This window comes from Quercus robur, chromosome 2 (assembly GCF_932294415.1).
Source record: "Quercus robur chromosome 2, dhQueRobu3.1, whole genome shotgun sequence".
NCBI classification, from domain to species: domain Eukaryota; kingdom Viridiplantae; phylum Streptophyta; class Magnoliopsida; order Fagales; family Fagaceae; genus Quercus; species Quercus robur.
Genome location: NC_065535.1, coordinates 90361054 through 90380829, shown reverse-complemented (window position 1 = coordinate 90380829; position 19776 = coordinate 90361054). Strand labels below are relative to the sequence as shown.

At 32.6% G+C, this 19776-nt stretch overlaps 1 protein-coding gene across 3 annotated transcripts; it reads right to left on the bottom strand.

Annotated features, from left to right (window-relative positions):
- Positions 1–1053: 1053 nt before the first annotated feature.
- LOC126715743 (conserved oligomeric Golgi complex subunit 3) lies at positions 1054–16794 on the bottom strand. Of its 3 annotated transcripts, XM_050416516.1 has the most exons (24): positions 16613–16794; positions 16287–16496; positions 16151–16195; positions 15388–15462; positions 15169–15264; positions 14692–14769; positions 13589–13674; positions 13382–13448; positions 13169–13231; positions 12948–13049; positions 12647–12751; positions 12036–12128; positions 11194–11282; positions 10171–10390; positions 9269–9355; positions 8562–8678; positions 8426–8458; positions 8076–8162; positions 7895–7957; positions 6428–6544; positions 5733–5825; positions 2407–2532; positions 1983–2083; positions 1054–1501 (listed from the first exon to the last, which is right to left on the bottom strand). In XM_050416516.1, exons 1-24 carry the CDS (start codon positions 16706–16708, stop codon positions 1369–1371), a joined length of 2382 nt encoding a protein of 793 aa, XP_050272473.1. In that variant the 5' UTR covers positions 16709–16794; the 3' UTR covers positions 1054–1368. The 3 variants fall into 3 exon arrangements, with proteins under 3 accessions (XP_050272473.1, XP_050272474.1, XP_050272475.1); XM_050416517.1 differs by lacking the exon at positions 14692–14769; XM_050416518.1 differs by lacking the exons at positions 1054–1501; positions 1983–2083; positions 2407–2532 and having other exon boundaries at positions 5776–6104.
- Positions 16795–19776: the final 2982 nt, after the last annotated feature.

Here is a 19776-nt window from a genome sequence, read left to right as displayed (position 1 = left end):
GAAATTACATAATTCCCTATATAATTTAGGGTGGTTCAAAACTAATCTGTAAATATTTAAAAGTTTTTTTTTTTTTTTTTTTGTAAACATAAATATTAAAAAATTTTTATTAAAACTATGAACCTCCTAAATTGTTTTAATTTACACCCTCAAAAGTAACATAAATTTATATAAGTTGTTTCTCTCTAAAAAAAATAATTATATAAGTTTTGGACTAAAATCAATCTAAACACAAATTTCTTCCATGTAAAATTATAGACCTTTAGCACACTATATGCAAATTTTAAAACTATATTAGATCCTATTAAAAAAAATAAAAAACTATATCAGAAAATCATTTAGTTATTGGCTTATTGTTAACAAAAATATTCCCAATAAAATTAATATTATATTTGAACTCTAGTCTAAATCAAATGATATAATATAATATACAACAAAAATATGTTTTACATGATGTGGTTGTACTAAGTGGACATACACTTTTTTTTCTTTGTTCTTTTTTTTCTTTTTTTTTTTAAGGATAGTGCTAAAGCAACTGCAACTTTTATATAAAACCTAAAAATTGATGTAACAATGAATACAATTACGGGGCCTTAAAATACCTAATAAATGAATATTTAAATTATTTTTGTGATTGATAAAACATAAATTTATAAACTCTATATAATAAAATTTCAAGTATTCCTAACATCATTCTTGTTCTAATTACTAATTAGAAATTGAACTGCTTATCCTATAGAGCTTATTGATGTGTGTGCACAAGCTGATTGGTAGATTGGCTCCAAGACGACGTAATCCTATGCCTGTTTAAAGGAAGATTCCTTTTTTTTTTCCCCTTTTTCTACAAAATTTTATTGCGGTTCCGATGACGGTCAAATCTTATCATAATGAGATCTTTATATACGGTGACGAGTTGTTCTATTCTAGTTGTCAGGCAAAATATATTAGCTGACCCTTCTGCACACTTCAGTTGTCAAATTCAGATGTAAGAAGTTATTATACCGTCAAATTGCATACGTTTAATGTTATGTACACAAACTCGAAGCAACAAAATTAATCAAGCATCATCTCCTTATTGACAAAATCATCATTCAAGCATTATCAAAAGCAACATGAATATATGAAAGAATAACTAATGAAGATTTTAAACATAGAATCTCCAACCCCCAACCAAAATATATAAATTGATATGGATTCTATAAAATAAAGCTACACCTCCTGATACATCTATATTTCATAATTCACTATAAATCGACCAGAAACCTCAAGAAACTATAGTGGCAGACCTAAAACTGCTCTTTAGGGTAAAGCTCACCTTATTGATGGAAAGAGTTGGCATTAACTAGCTCAATGGACTTCACGAAAACCTTACAGGAGATTATCAAGTTGTGCTTGCAGATCCCGCATGGACACCATATTGATGATGCTTTGAATTTCTTCAGGGGAGTATTCTGCTTTTAACAGGGATTGTACTTGTACATGGGCTTCCACAATGTTTGTCCTGCATTACCCAAAAACAAAAAGAAAAAGCCAAAAAAAGGATAATTAAGAGTGCACTAGACCAGAATAAATTATTTGGTTGAATTATCAGCAATAAGGGTGAAGAGCATAAGTAACAACTACCAGGCTCAGAGACATTAGTTCGGATGATCCTAATTATTCCATGGATTAATACGTAGTTAAAAAAAGCCACTTATGTTGCGTATTTTACTAGGCCAGTATGTACTAAAAGAATGAAATTGCAAAGACTAGAATTCTAATCATTTGAGAATACTTAAGAGACTCCTAAACCAGGTAGGCTTCAAACAGAAAGACTTCTGTAATTTTTTCCTGAATGCATGAAACTTGAAACAATGATTTTTGCCAATGAACTCAACATTAGCTTCAAAAAAATCAGCTAAAATAAGACCAAAATTGAACCAGGTTAACCATTCACATTAAAACATGAACATTAAAATTGCAAATTCTGCACCATAACTTACTTTATTGGTTTGAAAAGAATTGTTCGGGTTGATGGATTCTGCAGATAAAGCTTCATCTTTTCTATTACTGTTGGTAACTCTTGCTGAATAGCAGCACTCACCTGTTCCAGAAATACAAACTCAATACATGTGAGCCTTAAAAATTTAAACATAAACAATGAAAATTTGTATACCAAATAATATGATCCTCAAAATTAACATGTTAAATCAATCATTTAATACAAGATCTATCACTTGCATCAGTACATGGTTGAAAAGCGTTTTTTTGTTGGCAGGTTGAAAAGAATTGATCATTTATCATCTTGCGATGGTTTCCCGTTTAAAAACCAAAAATGAGGAATATTTTAAGGTTCCTCATATATGTAATTTCTTCAGACCACTTCTAATCAAGCTGTCATAAATCAAAGTAAGGTACATGACATACCTTCTGAACAATTTCTGCCACTTTATCAGGACTAGCAAAAGCTTGATCCTTAAGTGGTTTGGCCAAAACGGACTCTTGCTTTTGATTCTGACTGCCTGAGGATAGAGAAAATTTCACAGCTGTCACCTACAAAAACAAATTGGAAACTATTTAGACTAAAAAGACAAATAATTGCCTCTGAACAAAACTCCATGAAAACTGAAATTTGATATATAAATACAAGAAAATTTAAATGAGAGAAATCAGATACCAAAATTAATGCAGATCAAAACCAAAACAGATGCAACAACAAAATTGAACAAAGAAACAAAAATAACCTAGGACTCAGAACCAAGCTAGATAAAAATAAAAAAACCTAGGAATCAACACCTAGGGTTGGCTAGATTCAGCACTAAGACAATAGAAAAAGTTCCAACTGAATTTCTATTCATCATAAACTTGTCTCCATAGGAATAAAATAGCATGCTTATATAGACTACTAGGACTAAACCAAAATTTTAATTGACTTAAGAAATCCCAATTAGTGAATCACAAGAATATCCTTGACTTTAGGAAATTAAATAAATTACTAACAACTTAGTTAACTAATAAGAACTCAAATTTTGAGCAAAGAATAATAATAAGACCTCAAATAAAATCCAATTGACTTCTAAATTAAATAGAATTTTCTTTGTGCCTTTGCATCATAAGAATTTAGGCATGTGACACTTGCACCAACTCTTGAATCACCTTTGGCAACACCAAGAATAAAGAAGGCTTGTGTTCTACCATATCATTAAATTTATTTAAAATAATAAAATCAGTATTGCAGATGTGACAGCCTTATCTCAATCCTCAGAGAGATTTAAATCAAACTTTTCCACGCCATCAAGCTTTTTCACTTCATGCACCATAGAGGGATGATCAGTAGTAGATGCATCAAACTCACTTTTCACAACAATGTGTACCAACCAATTTGTTGCTCTCTAGTTTAACTCTCTCCTCATCAAGAAATGAGAAATTTCTAGTGGTAAGTAACATTTCTGACTCTTCTAGAGGCTGAATTAAGTTTACTACAAATGGTTCAAATATTTCAACTTGTTTAGGCTCTACGGTATTTTCTTTTTTGTCGCATGAACATTGAGACAAAATTTGTTGGTACTTGTTCTTTGCTTTCAACACTAGGTTCCAGTGGTACTTGATGTTTCCTCATCACCACGGTTTCAATACCAGCATTGTCATTGAACGAAGTTTTAAGTTCATTGCTACCTATATCATCCTTGACGCCTCCAATGACTCAAGTCCATTATTAATTATCTCGAACCTTTCAAAGAAGAAGGTTCTATAAAAAAGAAAAAGTCTTGAAAGGCTTTTGCAAGATTTGCTAAGGTTTGTTCCATGGCAAGCTTTGCTAGAGTGGCTTAGGATTAGGTATTGCATGAACACTCATATTGTTTTCTATAAATTGTGTTACTGACTGTTTGCTCCCTTGCCCCGACTATTTCTTTGATCTAAAAAACCATCTGATGTGATTGGAGTAGATATTTCTTTCAATTGAATTAAAATAGATATTTTTCCTTTCATCCCAATCAGTTACGGCAAGCTTGTAAAATCTAAGATGAAGATTCTCAATATCACTCCAGTAATCCATAGCTCTAAAAATGAGTTTCATCTTGGCAAACCTTACTTTCTTATCATCTGAAAAACCTACTTGTTTAGATAATTGGTCCATGTCATATAACCAATTGTTCAAAATCTATGAGTCTTGACAACCATAATAAAGTCAGTGCCTCTAATATTATCATGGTTCAATAGAAGAAAGTTTCAACAAATAATTGTAACAAGAACTTGTGCATGCTGACTTCGTCTGTTGATGACCTTGCTCTGTTCTGGGCACGCAGCATCTTTATGGAGCTTTAAAATTTTGTGGACTTATAGTTGATTTGGAACTAATGAAATAAACTAGTCTTCAACATGTGGGCTGATGGGCTTACCATGGCTAATACTTATGTCATGAGCCTAGATGTATGGGCTTAATACTGTCCCAAACAAGGTCCAGAGACTAAAAAACCAACGACTAGCTTCCAAAACATGATGAAAATGGCATCACTTGTCAATTTGAAGAGATGGTCAAGATAGTTATTAGGAGCAATCTGACGACATTTGTGGATGTCCTTGCGACAGATCTTGACCAAGAAACAGTCGAACTGCTCAGTTTTGTTGGCGATTGGAATGGGCACACCTTGATTTTGGCAATGACAAATCAAGAGTTGTTGGTCAATTGGTTATCAGTGACAACACTTGGTCAAGGATGTCATCTCCTTGTTCGACACCAGCCTTGATGAAGCTCTTAGATTGCGATTTCAATTGATTGAAGTTCATGCATCTAATGGGCGGAATCATGGTTGTACATTGTGGTCAACTTGGTGGCAGCTGGAATTATGTCAGTGTTTCGGATTCAATAAATTGGTTTTCTTTTTTCTTATTTTATTTTTTGGTAGCTAGTGGTTGCCAAGTAAGGTGGGTTTTGGCTTTTCAGATTTGACTGTGATGCAGTTGGAGTTGGAATTGATTACTATAGAGGGTGGTAATTTGTGGTGGTTTTGTTTGAAAATTGAGCCAGAGCATTTGTTCTGATAACAAAACTGATTTAGAACAAGAAGCAAATGCTGATAGAAAAACTGATTAAGAACAAGAAGCTCTGATACCTAAATTAATGAAGAACAAAACTAAAATGGATGCAACAACGAAATTGAAGAACAGAAAAATAAAAATAACTAAGGAATCAACACCTAAGGTTGCTTGGAGTTAGCAGCAAGCCATTAAAAAAAGTTGGAAAAGTTCCAACTGAAATTTTATTCATCATAAATTTGTGTCCATATGAGTACAATAGCATTCTTATATAGACTATCTGGACTAAAGCCTAATTCTATTTTTTGGAAATCTCAATTATTGAATTACAAAAATACCCTTGAATTTAGGAAATTTAAATGTAATACTAATAACCTAATTAAAAAATAAGGCTTAAAATCAAATCAAATTGACCAATAAAAAATACAATGACTTCTAAAATTAAATCAAGCTAAATTAAAATAAAATTTACTCTGCTTCTTGCATCACATTAAGATACAAGATTCAAGAGAAGCAAGGTGCTCTGTTCTCCAAGATTGTACAAATTTTTTTTCACATGAGATGAACCTTCTCCTATCTCACTTGTAACTTTGATTTGTTAACTTCCTTCATAATTGGATCCAGGGTCTGATCTCTCAATTTGCTAAGTGGCTACGTTTTCTTCATTATATTCTTTATTAAGTCTAACATCATAATTAATGAGGCAAAAGACAAACCTTGGTAACAAACGAAAGCATAGGATCCACAACTAGCTTAGTGACTGACATAATAAACTCCTCACAGGTGGCTTTTAGGCTTTTTTCAAGCTCCTGCAAGTGAATGAATGCTACCACATATTACAGCGTTATTCAAAGTAAGGGTAATAGAAATACACAGAAAAAGTTCCGACAAATATCATAGTATCAAAAGAACTTGAAAAGAATGGTCAACCAACTACCAAAAGTGAAGTTATTCTCCAAAAACATTAGTTGGAGCATCAGAGATCATAATTGGGAGAAGGAATGAAGTAATAAACTTGGCCTATGTAAAATTAAAATTTGGGTTCATTGATATTTTCATAAGTGACTTGGTGATTGCACAGTCAATATCTGCAGCAAATAAGAAATAGTCACCAATAAATACAAGAGCTTTCAGTAACTAAAGCTTTCGTAGAAAGCACAAGCAGTATCACCATCAAATTTCTAATAGCATATTAAAAGCTAAAAGGCATGGCAAAATATATCAATAAAATTTGTTTATACAACTTAATTTCCAGAATGACATCACTAGAACATGAGTTATATATGACCTCACCATTAAGTGCACTTATTCATTTATTAGTTTAATATTTAAATCACCTTTTCCTCAGCTAAGCATCTATTCTCTGGACTGAGCTCATTTAAAGATTGTGTTGTAGGGAAAAGTCACAAACCTTCTTAGCATCTATTTGACTTTCCAAAACTCTAGGAGATAAGGTCCTTGCCAATGAAGTTGATCTTGACCAGTCAAATAGTGAGGCTTGACCTCTAAGAATACGTCTTAAATGCTCCTGGCAGTGGAATTAAAGCAAAAAAAAAGAATTACATTAAAGTGGAAGATAACAGAGACTTTCTAATTAAACATAAATGATTTCAAATATAAAATATATATACCTAAAAATAAAAATAAACATAAATGATTTCAAATATAAAATATATATACCTAAAAATAAAAATTAATTAATTAATTTTCATATTCTCGACGTATTGTATCCTAGTTTTTCAAGAAATGCCGTGTCACTGTACTACGTATCATGTCATACTACGTATTGTATCTGTATCGGTGCTACATAGGTGATAATCATTTAATAGTTTCTATTTTTTTTCTGATGATGCAGGTAAACTACTTGTAAATCATACTTCTAGTAATGAAAAAGTTTATTTCTACATAGTGTAATAATCCAGTGTCACATTCTAAATTTTCTGGTAATAAACCACAATCCAACCCATTTGCTGGCAAAAACATCCAATTGAAGACTGAAGAACAGACTATACAGCCAACAACTCAACCATCATTTTCATTTTTAATCCATAAAAATATATTTGAAAACCATCAGAATAGAATGAAGCACTGCACTACAGCCCCTGAGTTAAGTTTGAAATACTATAAACTTGTAGAAAATAAACAAAACAAAGTCCACACCAGATTTAAATTTCAGCTCCTATAGAACCAAAAGCCTTGAATTTACTCTACCTCAACAAATAACTCCAATACATACAATGGAAAAGAATCAAAGATCTAAAAGTTAAGTTATAATCTAGGAAGCACAGACATGGACATGGACATGGGTAGGGGAACGACAAGACAATTTTTGAAAAATTAGGACATGAAACGGTGGGGATACGCATATTAATTAGTTATTAAATATTATTATTTATATTTTTAAATATTGTTAAGCATTTTTTTTTTTTCATATAATATTAAACATATATCAATTTAAGAGTAATAACGGATAATAAAGTGAATTCATGACTAATAAATTATGCTTAGAAATTAGAATACAAACCAAGAATAAGATCCAAAAGAGTAAATAAAAGAACTAAATAAGTGTTCAGGATTAAAACTAAAAATAAATAAAAGATTAGTGTCCCAGCCGTGTCCCACAATTTTTTTTTTAAAGGACACAGTTGGGACACAAGTGTAGAAGTGTCTCAGGTATGGCACCCCAAATAAAGTGTACCTACTTTCCTAAGATATAATGCACAAAGCATTTATTTATTCAAAAATGAAAAATGGAAAAACAGGAAAAAGAAAAAACCATACACAGCTAGAGAAGTGCTAGAACATGTGATTTATATGCAGAAACAAGAAACACTAATGCACTCGACGAAAGGAGAGCTTTAGCCTCAGATATACTTACCAGCAAATGTGAGAAATCAAGTTCCTTGTGAGTAACCGAGAATTCAATATCAAAAGGTGCAATCTGGAAGACCAGAATTTATTAGTAAAAAACAACATGATTAGTTACAGCCAGCAAAATTTATTAGTAATCACTTCAATAATAGAATAACCACCAGGAAAATAGAGAGAGGAGAGATCACCTGCTCCCTTAAAATAAGGAGATGTTTTATGAGGAAGAGCTGCCCGTCCATTGGTGATGATCTCTTCACAATGAGTTTGCTTGCTTTCTGTAACAGAACACCAATTTTTTTATAAAAAAAAGGCATAGCACACTGCTACACATAAAATATGGTTGTTTGTTGACATGCTTATATAGGAATCATAAAAGCAGTTCAACATATGGAGGCCATAATCAAATCCCCTCTTCTCCGGAGAAACAACCAAATTTTCCACTGATATCATAAGATTGTATGTGACATAGTACTAATGCACAATGACTTCTCAGTGTTGCATTCCACTGTATAGAGTGTTCTTTCTCTAGCATACTTACTTGGATAGACATGGAGCAAACTTCTACTGCTTCCTGATAAAGGTATCAAACAACCCAATTTTCAACAAAATAATCATGAAAGCCAATTTAAAAGATGAGAAGTATAGAAAAATTGATAATCCAAAAATTTAAATACCTGTGCCAAACCAGTGAAAACTGCTTGTTCTAAGCAACGATACAACTTTGAAAGACATGATAGGGTTTTCTCCAGCGGTGGATACCATGTTTTGAATACATCTGGGTTTTCCTCAGCCTACAATTTGATAAACAAGCAGGTGTATATATGTAAGAACATTATTCAAGATAAATTTATACTTTATATCAGGGAGTCAAAAAGTGAATAAATGGTACATGCTATCAACCACCACAAGAGTAGAAGTAACACATGTTTCCCCTCAAACAACAACAACAAAAAAGCCTTAGTCCAAACTTTTTGGGGTCAGCTACAAATCCTTGACAGATTAGTTAGGGTCAGCCACATGTATTATTTTCCTCCATTCTATTCTATTTGAAGTCATACTCTCTATTACTTCCCTAATTGACACATATCTTTTATTACTTCCCTAATTGACATCTTTCCACTTAGACCACCACAAAAAAGAGAGAAGATGCAACTACTGTAACAACTATGTGTCTAATACTCCTACAAGTTGGACAATTTAACATAACTATAGTTATCTCACAGTGTAATATGCAGGACAGCAGAATAGGCATGAACACATCCTTATGAAGCAACTTAATTATTAGACACAAATTTTATTTAAGCTCTAAAAAAAAAAAATATATATATATATATATGAATTTAAAAAAAAAAAAAAAAAGAGGCAGGGTATGGTACATTACAGAAATAGTTTCTGAGTTATTCTCCATAGATTGTTCCAGCTTTGCAGGGTAATCCAAGTCCTCATCAGAAGGCAAATAATTCGCTATCTACATAAGAAGCAGGCATAAAATTCCAAACAAAATCAATCTACTTGAACAAAATAGCAGCTTCCCTAGAAAATTAAGAAATAGCAAAGAGAGGAAAAGAAATCTATGAAATTGATCTTAGTATAGTTATCTCAAAGAAAGGCTGTTAAATGTGAAGGTTCTTTCTACAATTGGAAGTCAAGTCACAAACATCAAGTGACACAGAAGCAGGCAACTCCAGAAGGGTTATACTGCTATTCCAATCCTTCCACAAGTACATTTACTGTTCCCCAAGCATATAATTCCTCAAATTTATTTTTACATAGTTGCATAGCATTCAGATGCTACTTGTAATAAATCACTCAATCCAGAGTAAGTAATTTCTCAGGAAAGAAAAGAAAACAGAGGAAAGTCTTATTTTTCTAAAATATATCCAAAAGATCAACAGTGATCAATTAACCATATTAATCACGGTGTAAATGATCATATAGGAAAGAATCCAAATTTCCTAATCCATTTATATGCCCGCCATCACTGAAAATCTTCAACACCTCAAAAATGGCATCGAAGGTTCTTGGTAATCTCATTAAAAAAGCAATACCCAATGCATAAAACTCCCACTTTTGTAGGGCCCGACTAACAAGTGACATTTAACGTAGAACATCATTAAAAAAGAGAATCAATTCTGTCTCTGCTAACAAGTGAAAATTTTTTGTGTTTAGAAATCAGGTGAACAAGCTTTCAAAGCCCAGTCAACAATGTATATCTTATAAAAAAATTTGCAAATACATAGATTAAAGAATCAATAGGAACAACTTTTCAAGAATAAAGATTACCTCATCACGAATATGTGTTCGTGCACGAAAAGTCAACCTCTCATGAACATCAGCTAGAATTCTTTGTAATGTAGGACGTAGCCCAGCTAACGATTCACCCCGTCTATTTACCTGTTCTCCCAAGACTTCAACTTTGAGGATATCAACAAGTTCACACAGAAAATCAATATTTGTTTCATGAATAAGTTTTGGCCGTAGTGTATCATACAAATATGTAGACCTGCAGGATAAGTCATTGTTGTCATAAGAAATAGATATAAAATAATGATGAGTAAACAAGCCAAACCTTCAATAATTTCAACATCAAAAAAGGAGCTCACAGAAATGATTAAGAGAAACTCTAAGGGAAACACAAAGAGAAATCTTATGTGCCAAACAACTTTCAAAACCTTATCTACCCTAATACCTCAATTTCTATGGGGAAAATATTAGAAAGAAAGAACTTATAAATAAAAAGAAGTGATCACCTTGAACGTGAAAAGACAACTCAAATTCCAAAATTAACAACTTGTTAGATGATTTCCCTTAAACACATCTAAGCAAGTTTCTTTGGCCAAAGGGGTGGGGGAGAGGAGGAGGGGGGGGGGGGGTTTGCAGGGGAATCGTTTTCCTAGTTTCCATGAAAACCCAAATTAAAAATATCTAAGATACTTGATGGAATCTCCCTTGGGATGTACTGAACTCCAAGGGCTGAAAATTTTACCAATTAAAATAAACTACATTAAATTATACAAACATTTAGAGTGAATACATCTTTCAATAGTGGTTTCTGTCATATCAGAGTTTTTCCATCTTCGACATAAGAAAGGTTAAGGAAATTTTTATGTTTATGTGAAACTGCGGGAAACAACTATCCATCATTGCAAAACAATTTAGCATAGGTGAAAACACTAAACCTAAGCCACTACATGTTAACCTCAAAATAATTAATAAGAAAACGATAGGAAAGTAAAAGAAAATAGAAAAATAAAAAGTAGAAGAAGAAGTAAGAAAGAAAAATGACTCTACAAGCTGAAAACTCACAATGGATCTATCAATGGAGCCAAACTTGAGACATCCTCCGAAGAAGATGGGAAAAAATGATCAAAGAGTTGGTGCTCAAGCTGACAGACCTGCAATTTTATATCAGTATCAATCAAACTGTCACCAGGAAAAAAGAAAAAAAAAGGATCTGCCAGAACATTTATAATGATTGAACTCAAACAGAAAATATCCAATTGTAGCACAGAGCTCCAAACTAATTGTTTCTCAATAAAAAACTTGCTGCACACCCTTTGATGGAAGCTCACATGTTAGGAATTCTAGTGAGAAAACATGAGGATATGAGATTCATCCAACCTAATTGAAGGTAGTACCTCTTGCCACTATATAATTATGCATGAATCTGAGTTTCGACTCTTTCTAGATACATACATACATACAAGAATGTCATATGAAAACCGTCATTCAATATAGCACGGCCCAAAGTCACCAGAACCATATAACACTTAGGTTTAGCATTACTGGAGTTCACTAAAGAAGCATTGAATAACAATATAATGGGAATATCAAATTCATCACTAAAAATCCAGTCGTGGAAGAATCTTTCTAAGGATTCACCCATCTAAAATATGCAAAGGCTTCCAACTAACATTTAAATACAACCACTTCACCTAAAGGCCTGATAGAAACCAGGAAAATGAATACTATTGGCCATAAAACAACATCTGAAAATGCAATTCTTCATATTTGCTTTAATTAACAAGGACGCACAGGACAGACAACAACCCCCATTTCTTTTATTGGTAAGTTACACATGCATCCAGTGGATTTTGAACCCCACAGCCTCCCCTCTATTTTCACTAGTTTATCAAAATCAAGCCTACCTGCATTAGATACGCGCATCCAGATCTAGTTAGTGATGGCAAGGACTCTTTCTTTGCAAATTCAGATATCCGTTGATGCACTATGCCTCTTACCTGGATCGCATAAGAGAAATGAAACATATGATTAAAACCAATTGACCAACTAAAACAAATGACTGGAAGAAACCAAGAAATAACCCATCACGTGCGAAATTATAGAACCCCCTTTAAAATCAAACAATTCAAATTAGAAAATAATTACATTTTAAACCCTAAAGTTTAGAAGGTGTAACAAATTAAGCCCTACGATTTCAGAAGTAACAAATTAAACTACAAGGTTTTAAATAGTAACAAAGTAAATCCTACAATTTCATAAGTAACAAATAAAACCGAAACGGTTCTCCAGTGCACAAATCAAAGATTTAAGTGGAACAACTTGTGTTTGGGGTTTAAAATAGTTTGAGGGTTTAATATGTTACTTTTAAAACTATAGGTTTTAAATTTATATTTTTTCAGTGTTTAATTTATTATTTTTGAAACTGCACGGTTTAACTTGTTGCACCCTAAATTATAGGGTTTAAAATGTAGCTTTTCCTAAAATCTATTTTCAAAACAATTAATCATCAACTGACCAAGGAAAGACGCTGTTCACAATATAATTTGTGGCATTCTGCAAGAAGTTGAACATATTCTTTCCTTGATGATCTGCTTTCAATTTCCTCCAGCACTGGCTTAAGCTGCAAAATATAACCATCTTTAGTTGCCTCCACACAAGAAAAAATAAATTTACAGCACACTTCCCATTCTCACGTCAGAGAGATCCAAATAAGAGTTTTAAAGGATTTATATATATTTTTTATGCCCTGACTCTAGTCACTGCCATAGTGGTAATCATATAACATCTTTATTTTAAACCAAACACAAAATGGCTACCTCGTTCGCTGCTGCTTTGAAACGAACATGTATAACAGATGCCTCTACACCTTCAGAAACAGCTGCTTTGCTGTTCCCACTAGATCGGATTGCTGCCTGGACCTGACAGAACGAACAAGTACATCACTGAGGTCTGAGCCCTCTGCTGTCTACCCATGTGCCTATCTATCTACATATGCGTGTGTGTGTGACAACTATTCAAATGAATACGCTCAATTCACCTGAGAAGAAGCACTTTTGAGCACAGAAAGTACATGAGAACGGATCATGCCCAGAGCTCGTGACTGTCAACAAGTAGATTTCTAGATTATTTCGAGTCAAAACTCAAAACAAACCATACTCGCAGAAGCTAACTCAATAGTAGAGGATAAAATTACTAATTTTCACCCAGTCATTCACCGAATGAAAGGTTAACATCAGAGTCACTTGTGTACCTGAAGCTGTCGGAACTTGAGCAAGTAAACACTAGATTCTGCATACTGCGGATTGCTTTCAACATACCTAAGATTCAATTATGATAAGTTCTCACTTCATTACAACTTACAAATGCTAATAGCCAACAAACTTTCATGGATTTAACTGAGTAATCCCAGATGCACAGAATTATAAGAAATCACCGACTTGAGAAATTATCCACTTACGAAATGCAATCGTCAAGCCGTTTGAGCAGCGGGAGAAAATTCTCATTTCCAACACTCATATTTGGAGAATAAAAATTGGAAGCAATCTGCACATAGTTGTAAAATTAAATTAGCCATTACTTGCAGAACATTATTCCAATCTTGTTTGGAGACAACTCAAGGGTCCAACAGAAACAGAAGCGCTTTGCATTTAAAATTGCAGAATTTGGATAAGCTAGAGTGCTTTTGTAAGGAGTTTAACAAACAAGAATGATCTTATGAGTAGAAATTTACTTTTCTAGTTTCTACTTCTTCTTTTTTTTTTTTTTTTTTTTGATAGGTAAGAAGTATTATTTAAAAAGGAACACTTTATGCACCAAAAAAAATAAATAAATAAATAAACAAAGCAGCCAAAAGACACAAAAGAAGCAAAAAATAATGATCAATTTTATTAAAAAAATGTTCCATCATTTTCCGTTACTTCAGAAATATTCTCAATTGTTGGACCTGTTCAATATTATCTTAAATGATCAATTTTACAGTAACACCAACACAAAGTCACAATGAAATCTGCAACCCAGTCACTCAAACAGCATCGTGAATGTTATAAACAGTTCCTCATGTGGGAAAAAACTTGAAAAATAAATAGTAACTTCTAAAGTTCATGTCTTATGCAATTGATCTTGGATCACAAAATGTGAAAATAAAATAAAAAATGAGGTGCATACTATATACAACTAGGCTATGGTTGGAAAAGTTAGGGCAAACAAATAGACATATGCGCAGAATCTAATTTTTAAAGTAAGTGAGTGTTTGGATAGAATTATGTTGCGTTTGCGTTTGCGTTTGCGTTTTGCTTTTTTTTTTCTTTTTTTTTTTTTCACACGTTTCCAGCTTTTAGAGACAAAATTTACTGTTTATGCACTGTAGCAGCACTGTTCACACAATGTTTATGGGACCCACAGCCACTTTATTCAGAAAAAAAATATTAAAAATGGGTCCTACGGTACTATTCACACATTTAAAAATTATTTTGCAACAATATTTTCAGTTTTAGCAAAAATAAGTTATATCCAAACAGACCCTAAACTGAAACTCTTGGTAAGATAGCATTCAAACCTTACATTCTCCAATTCATCAAAGTAGTTGAGCTTACTACGAAGTGCATCAGCAAACTCATTCAGCCTTTGCTTCTCTACCACCTGAAATGAGAACAGCAGAGTGAGAGGAAAAATCAACTTTTTCAAACAAACATTACTACCTTAGGTAGTTTGTGAGACATGGTCATCAATTTCAAAACAAGAATTACCATAACACCAACATAAGACAATAGAGCTATGCCACATATATAAGGTAAGACCTAACACAACTTGCTCATGCTATATTGTTGAAGCTCCAACGAAAAAACCATAAATGAATTTCCTTTGCACCTAATGACTCTAAGAACAAGCCAAATATCTACAAATAACCCTGATGCCCACTCTCCTTCAAGTCAAAATGAAGCCACATTTTAAGTTTTCAGGACTTCAATATGCCAAATATTGTGGAGTCTAGGCAAGTAAAACATCACAAGAAAGATCAGAAAGCAAGAAAAAACACACCAGCCGGTCACACGCATCATGAAGAGTTTTAGTCTTTGTAGCAACTGCCTGATGCTGCAGCTGTAGTTCATTAAAATAGTCCAGGGTGTCATCCACCTGCACATAAAAATAGCTTGGACGTCTTAAAAATCCAAATAGTACACCACCATATAAGTCATAGTAAAGGTACTGTGACAGAATCAATCCTCAACGGAATATATTTAACACGATCAAACATACCTGACGAAGTATACCGTCACAGGTCTGTATGCGCTCTGTTAACGTGCTCACATAGTGTTGATATTTCTCCTCTGTCTAAGGAAACAGAAGAATGAGGTACCAATTAGCATTTATTGATAAATTCCCAATTGTTCCACAATCTTAAACTATTAAAAAATGATAAATTTTCCAAGTGCCTTGTAGCTCAATGGCATTGCACCTTGGTTCAATCCCCCCTTCCCCCTTGTTTTAACTATCAAACTATCAACAAAAATAAGGGTAAATTTAATCATTTAACCATATTAAATAACACTCCACCTCACGAGTGGGCTCAAACAAGTTGGAGTGGAGACATCATTAGAACCCAAAATGATCTAATCATAAATTATCCATTGTCCAGAAACAAAATAATAATAATTTATTAGGAATGGATGAATATAATAATTCAACATTAATTCTAACAATTCAAGTATACCATGTAACAAAAAATATGTTACAATGAGAAATCACTATTGAATTATGAAAAAAATATGCCAAGAGCCTTGTGGCTCAGTGGCATTGATTGTAGGTTGAATCCCCCATGTCCCCATAATTGTAACCATTGAATTATCAACAAAAAAAAAAAAAAAGGATAAATTTCAATCATTTAACCAAAATAACAACACTCAGCCTCAAGACAATGTTCGAACTTAGGACAAACTTAGAAAGATTTGCTCTGCTACAGTGATAAAATTATAAATTTAGTCTTTAACAATTCAAACATACATCACTAACAAGCACTAACCTCTGATTTCATGGCGGATTCAAGATCTGTAAACCACTTGTAAAACTGCAACAGAAAATGAATTCAGGCAAATGAAGAAAACCAAGAAAAAAAAAACTTATAATAGCAAAAAAGGATTTTTTTTCTTTCATTCAACCTGGTTTGTATTGAGCAAGAGTGGTAGAGTGGTAGAAGAACCACAATCTTGGAAAGAGTTGCTGTTATCATTAGCCGAAGCGGAAGCCGCAACCGCGGAGACGGCGTTATCCTGGTGGTCTTGAGATAGATTGGGCGGAAAAGGGCGCTCCGCGAACACATGAGATAGCGCTGCGATCGCCGCTTGTTGCTGCTCCGTTAGAACAGTACTCTGAAGTACCAACCACCATTAGATCCAATTAGATTATAGCAAAAACAAGAAGAATTCAGATTTCGAAAACACTTGTAGTGTTGTAGATCAAGAACACAGGAAAAAAAAAGGAGTACCTGATCCCAAGCTTGGGCGAAATGGTAGCTTTTGGAAGCCGCTTCCGATTTCGGCAACGAAGCCGTGGGAGCGCTTGGTTTCGTCGTGCTTGCCATTGCAATTCACAATTCACAACTTCACAATCCTGACATTTTTCAAATCTGGACAGGTTTCTCTCTCTCTCTCTCTCTCTATCTCACTCAGTAGAGCGGTTTTGGTTTTGGGCTTTATATATATATCGTTTTCCCTTACGAGGCCAGAGCCCAGCCCAATAACAAATGAAATGGGCCTCTCGTGGCCTTTTTTGTTTAGATCCATTTTTTATGCTTCTATTGCACTGAAACTGAAAGCACCCGACTACCAATTTTCCAATTAAGACTTCCTCGAGCTTATTGCAAACTGAACTCATGTACTATCAATTTTATATGGTATTATTACTGAGGTTTAGGGTTTTGTTCGAACTGACTTTCTCAATCTCAATTTTTTTTAACTATAATTAACAGAAAATTGTCATAGCATGTGGTGTATTATTTTTATAGTAAAATGGTCACATGCACATCATGTGACCATATCTATATCTATATATATATATGTTAATAGTCAAAACTTGGAGAAAATAAAATTAGAATTTAAATTAAATTTCAATTGGAGTCAAATTTTGTGCCATGTATTTATCTAATTTTTTTTAATTTTTGTAGCAAGTGAACTATTAGGTACAAAAAATGAAGAATCTAAATTCAATTAAATTCTAAATTTTATATATATAATAAGAAACCATTACATATTTTAAAAATCTATGATTTAAAAAATGTGTAAGCTAATACTATATATAATTTCAACTTCTTCTAAAAAAAAGTATAATTTGAAATGTATAATTGTGATTTTTTTTAATTTTACCTTTGCATATGCACAGAGTTACACATTAGTTTTATCTATAATTAACGAAATTGAGAAGGGGAGTCAATTTTGATAATTCTTAAAAAACAAAATTTGAATACAAACTTAGTTGTAGTCAAAGGCTACAACTTACACTAAAAAAATTAACATGGCTATATATTTTTAAAATATAACTGTTGAATTACATGTTCTTTATATTCTTAACACACGTGTCAAATTTCATATCAATTGGATGTAATTTAGCATTCAATCTATAAACTTATTTTTTATGCATAATTTTAAACTACAAAAAAACTATAAATTTAAACATTTGATTGATAGCATAATTATTTATTTTTTATCTTCTGAAAATTTTGCAAGCTTGGAAGATATAAAAAGAAAGTATAATTCAATGATAAATTTGTCAAAACTCACATCTAATAAAAATATATTAAGTAAAGTTGTAGTCTTAGGCTATAACAAAGTTTGTTGCCAAACTTTGTCAATTCTTAAACCTCAATGGTCAATGATACAAAATCAATAGCGTAGAGGTACTGGTTAAAAATGGCCCAATCCCTAGGGGGGTCTTTTGCATTTTGGCCATTTTCTTGTACAACCAGATATTGGAAAACTCAATAAACATTTTCAAAAAAGAAAAAAATCAAAAAGTGTTTTAGTCTATATCATAACTATTTATTTTATAATAAGAGTGATAGATAAATATCAATCCTATTATAGAGAGTCGCTTAGAACATGATTTTCTAAATAAACATTATTTTTGGTGAACAGGCACTTGAGAATTAATTGTCGGTGATAGTCCTTAATGAAAGTAGTATAAAACTATAAATAAGAAACCAATGTTAATTTGAAGGGCCCCTACTCCTTTAACATTTAAAAAAGAAGCCTGTGTTCCATGGGTTTGCAAAGGTGTAGGCTATAGACTAAAAGAATTCCTTCATAAATCACTATTTTACAATGGGTTTTTCCCAATAGATTTAGGGCTATAAATAAATCAAGTCATTCATAAACAGTTTGGGCTTAGCTCGATAAAAAACTCATTCATATTTGTTTATTTATAAACAAGCCAAGCTTAAGGTTTAGTTTTAGACTTGTTTAATAAACGAGTCAAGCCCAACTAAAAAATATTGTTCATAAACAAGCTTGTGAACACCAAGACTCGATACAAAAGTAACAAAACAAGTTGAGCCTAGACTTATTTGTGAGTTTGATAATAAAATTGATATGAGCTTGACAAGTAAACTCATATCTTTCTAAAACTTTAGTTAATTATAAGTTGAGACCACTCATCCAAACCAAATTGGTTTGATAATAAACTTGATATAGGCTTGATAATATACTTATGTTGGATCTCAAACTCAAAAGCATGATATTGAGCTTGAGTTTGGGCTTGATATTGAGCTTTAGCTTGGCTTGACTAATGAATCAAGCCAAGCTCAGCCAAGTTCAAGCTTTTATACTTTATAACAAGCTCAAACTTGAACATTATTTGTAAGTTTGTATCAAGCTCAAGCCAAGGTTGAATGTTTTATTTTTGCTGTTGAGCCGAGCTTAAATATTTACTACTTGATAGAGCTTGGCTCATTTACCGCCTTAATAATAATAGATTACTTAAACAGCAATGGCATGAAGTATGATAATTTCTTCCGTTGTCTTAAAATTTCATATATACATTGTTATGACCCAAATATATAAATATATATATATATATATATATATATATTTATTTATTTATTTATTTATTTATATGTTGGGTGCTGACACCTACATGTCCAGCCCAGTCTTTTGCTTAGCTCATTAAATGAGCTTGTTGGACAAGTGCTCAGCAAAATGAAATGGGTTTGTTAAAGTAGCTTGACTGAAAGAAAAGAATTGGGTTCATCTTTTTCTCTATAATTATGTACAAAAGTCCAGCAACATTTATAAAAGGATGTACAAAAGTCAAGCCACGTAAATGAAGATGTGATGTTGAACTTGTGAGACACGTTGAAGGAAGAAAAGAAGAAAAGTACGAAGAAATATAAAGTAAGGCCATTCGGCCACTTGGAGAAGGGTGAAGAGTGAAGTCCCAGGGAAAGTGAGGATTAAGTGCAGTCTTGTAGAACTGCGTGAGTAAGAGAAAAATAGAGAGTAAGAGAAAATGGTGAGAGATACACAGTGAGGAAGAGAGTAGTGAGTAATAAAAAAAAGAGTTTTTTTTACTCAAGTTGTATCTCTAAGTGTTGTAATCTCTATTTAATATAGTGAAATTATTTGGAATTTGTTGTTGGAAATATTTTAGTGAATAAAC

Excerpts from the sequence above, each read along its gene's own strand:
- LOC126715743 (XM_050416516.1), bottom strand. The coding sequence starts at position 16,708 with ATGGCAAGCACGACGAAACCAAGCGCTCCCACGGCTTCGTTGCCGAAA. Across the intron at positions 13,232-13,381 it reads TCAAGTTCCGACAGCTTCAG|TCACGAGCTCTGGGCATGAT; the intron begins GTACACAAGTGA and ends ACTTGTTGACAG. Across the intron at positions 9,356-10,170 it reads GAACACATATTCGTGATGAG|ATAGCGAATTATTTGCCTTC; the intron begins GTAATCTTTATT and ends CTTCTTATGTAG.